General features: G+C 41.7%; 1 protein-coding gene across 1 annotated transcript in view; it reads right to left on the bottom strand.

Moving 5' to 3' along the window:
* Positions 1–148: 148 nt before the first annotated feature.
* The window catches only part of LOC118430112, a 6518-nt gene continuing 3591 nt past the window's right edge, over positions 149–3075 (bottom strand). Inside the window, exons 6-13 of the mRNA XM_035840822.1 lie at positions 2866–3007; positions 2253–2365; positions 1940–2042; positions 1390–1494; positions 999–1069; positions 734–808; positions 390–497; positions 149–217 (exon numbers count right to left, since the gene is read on the bottom strand). Of these exons, the coding sequence (XP_035696715.1) occupies positions 149–217; positions 390–497; positions 734–808; positions 999–1069; positions 1390–1494; positions 1940–2042; positions 2253–2365; positions 2866–3007 (786 nt within the window). The remainder of the gene's footprint in view (positions 218–389; positions 498–733; positions 809–998; positions 1070–1389; positions 1495–1939; positions 2043–2252; positions 2366–2865; positions 3008–3075) is intronic.

Here is a 3075-nt window from a genome sequence, read left to right as displayed (position 1 = left end):
AGACAATAGAACAAACTAACTTAACTGGATGTAATATAAGAATCTGATGTGTTTAGTGACATGATTAAGCAAAGGGAACATTCTACTCTTAATCATTATTTGAACAGGGATGCATTATTTTACTGTTACAGGTGTCATATCAAATAATCTACATGGAGAACAAAAACGAAGTAGGTCTTACCTTTTCGTATATCTTCGCAGCATCTTTCCCTTTGCCCTAAGCATTCAAGAAGTGATATTTATGTTAAGTTGTTGCATTTTCGCAGGTTTTACAGCATTAAACAATTGCTTCATACGTTTTAATTTCTCTCATTAGATAGGTCGTTGATACTTAAAAATCCGTTGTTTTTCATCCGTGGTAAGACCGTAGAATAAAACACACAACATACCGCCCGGTTGAGTAAGAAGTCCCCGTACTGCGCGTACGCGTCCCAACACTTCGTGTTCATTCTGATCGCAGCTTTGAACAGGATCTCAGCCTGGCCTAGAAATCCAAGCTAAGGATACGAACAGAAACGGTCATTTACAAATTGAACATTGTACATCTATGTCTTGATTTTGTTCAAAGTAAGGATGAGTGAATTGAAAACAATGCTTGCGTATACGAACATGTATCTTCCATTGAAGTTTACAATTGCTATTTTAATACTTGATATTACAAGTCATCCAATAGGTTTAACACGTGTTAGCGCTGTGCGTGTGATAGTCCAAGCAACTTTGAATGGGGCCCTACCTCAGTGTACATTTGAGCCAGAGACAGGTAGGCGTGAACAAAGAACGGGTCAGCTTCAATCACTCGCTGGTTCAGCTGTGGAAAACGATACAGGGTGAATAAGTGGATGGATGGATGCACGAATTAATTCGTTTATCGAAAGAAGTGTGTCAGGGACAGTTTTTATCTGCTCCAACGACGTAGCGACTTTTTTCAGTGCATGTCTCATATGAAGGTAAGTTTTAGATATGGAAAACGTAAAAATATCTCTCACACTATATGTTACCTGTTTAGCTTCTTTAGTCCGATCGACATCTGCGAGAGCTTGGCTGTATCTCAGCATCACCTCGGTATTCTCTAAAGAAGCAAAATAGTTAGTAATACTTAATAAGTTATCGAATGTACTATAAGATCCACCGTAATATTTCCACCACTTTTCAATCTGATGTTTGTTTTGCACACTAGTCTCACAGCAGCCGAGAATGGCACTGCACACGAATCACGGATATCTGATAATTATGGTCGTAGGCTGTGCATTGCATTTCAATAGAGCCTTGTTTTATAGCTACTACTTCTGTACCATGACTTTGATCGCAGGGTGTCCACTTATGACAATGTATTGATAATATTTTTACATTGAATGAATCATATGAGAACACCCATGTGGCCGTGCACACCTGGTAAGAGTTCATGCAGCTTCTTGAAGACGTGAACCTGCCCCTCCCGCGCCTGCTCCTTGTACTTGTACTGAGGGTCGACAAGTCTGTCCGCGTTCCTGTTTCCTTGGAGAGGAAATACGAAGAATGTGATTTCCAGACTGAATATATATATCAGTATTTAATTGACATGTATAACTGCCGCTTGGCGCAGCATGCGCCAACATTACAGAAGGTTTATCTTTTATTTTCAACTTTTGTTCAGTTATCTGTTAATATAAATAGTAGACTGGAATGGTCAGGCGTTGTAAGCCATCTTATCTGAGAAAGGGGAATCTTTTCAACGTCCACGAATGCCTAGGTCACATTTTCAAATCGGGGCCCGACCGGGTAGCTTTCGGGCACGAAAACTATTATATAAAAGACGCATAAATACACAAAGCGTAACATGAGAGTCGTTGGCATTACTATTGTTTATTTCCAAGTATACATCTTCATTTTTCGTTTTCTAAAACAGCCAGATCGGGCCCCGGTTTGGAAATGTGACCCTAGCATAAACTGAGGTCTTCACCTTCAAAGAACCATCTTCCCAAGTTCGTGCTGGCGTCCTTTCTCTGCATCTTAATAGACACCGTTTCTCCAATGTTCAGCACGCTGTGGTAGTAGCCTTCCGGCTGGGCAAAAAGAAAATAACATGGCGTATGTTTCTTAGTATGACACAAGCTTTTATCATAGAATATTTCTCTCCCCGCCGACTCCCAAAGCAAGTAGTTGTGCATGGTTTTCTAGATATCTACCAGGTTTAGAAAACCTTGTTTCTCCCTTGAAGATCAGTTACCTTGACTGAAGGGACCACCCTGAAAAATCATTAAAAAAACTCTTACCAGATACAATATCTCTCCTGCCTCTAAAACACACTCCATCGGCCTTTTCTTGCCTTTTAGTTTTGGATACACGTCCGTGAACCAGTCAATCACGCTGTATCCTGGCCAGAAACCTACAAGGAAAAGAGGGTATTAGTAAGTTAAATTGTTTTGAGTGTTTCAATGCCATCATGTTCTGAAAAAATTCATTGAGCTATCTAATTAAACTAGCTAGATATGGTCACTACAAATCCTGTCTTTGTGCCTTTGTAGTGACCAAAAGAAGAAGTTTGTGACAAGATATTGGATGAAACTTTCGATATCGATGCATCTTGATGGACCTTCCTATCGTACTGCCATGTTACTGGTCCACGTCTTAACGAAAGTTATGAGACGAGAGTAACACACTGACACAAACACGAACACACAGACAGACACACACACACACACACACACACACACACACACGCACACACACACACACACACACACACACACACACACAAACACACACAAACATACACACATATGCACGCACATGCACACGTCCAAACCCACTCACTTTCAAGATAAACATTCAAACAGGTCAGAACCAGGTGGCATGCAGATGATTATTAGGTTACTGAGAACGCACCTCCAGGCGGAGTGTGTTGTGGCGGGTAGAGGAACCAGCGCTGCCGGCCGAACACCAGCCCGCTCCACCCGTCCGTCGCCGTGCGGAACGCCTCGCCAGATCCTGAGGTCCCCACGGCAAACGTCACGTCATCGTGGAGATCCTGAGATATACAAGTCATGTAAGTAGAGTCTAAAATTGATATGCGCTCCTTTAAAGTAGAGTAGACTC

This window comes from Branchiostoma floridae, chromosome 14 (genome assembly GCF_000003815.2).
Source record: "Branchiostoma floridae strain S238N-H82 chromosome 14, Bfl_VNyyK, whole genome shotgun sequence".
In the NCBI taxonomy this organism is placed as follows: Eukaryota; Metazoa; Chordata; class Leptocardii; order Amphioxiformes; family Branchiostomatidae; genus Branchiostoma; species Branchiostoma floridae.
Note: the sequence above shows the minus strand (reverse complement) of the source record. Positions and strands in the feature narration are given on the sequence as shown.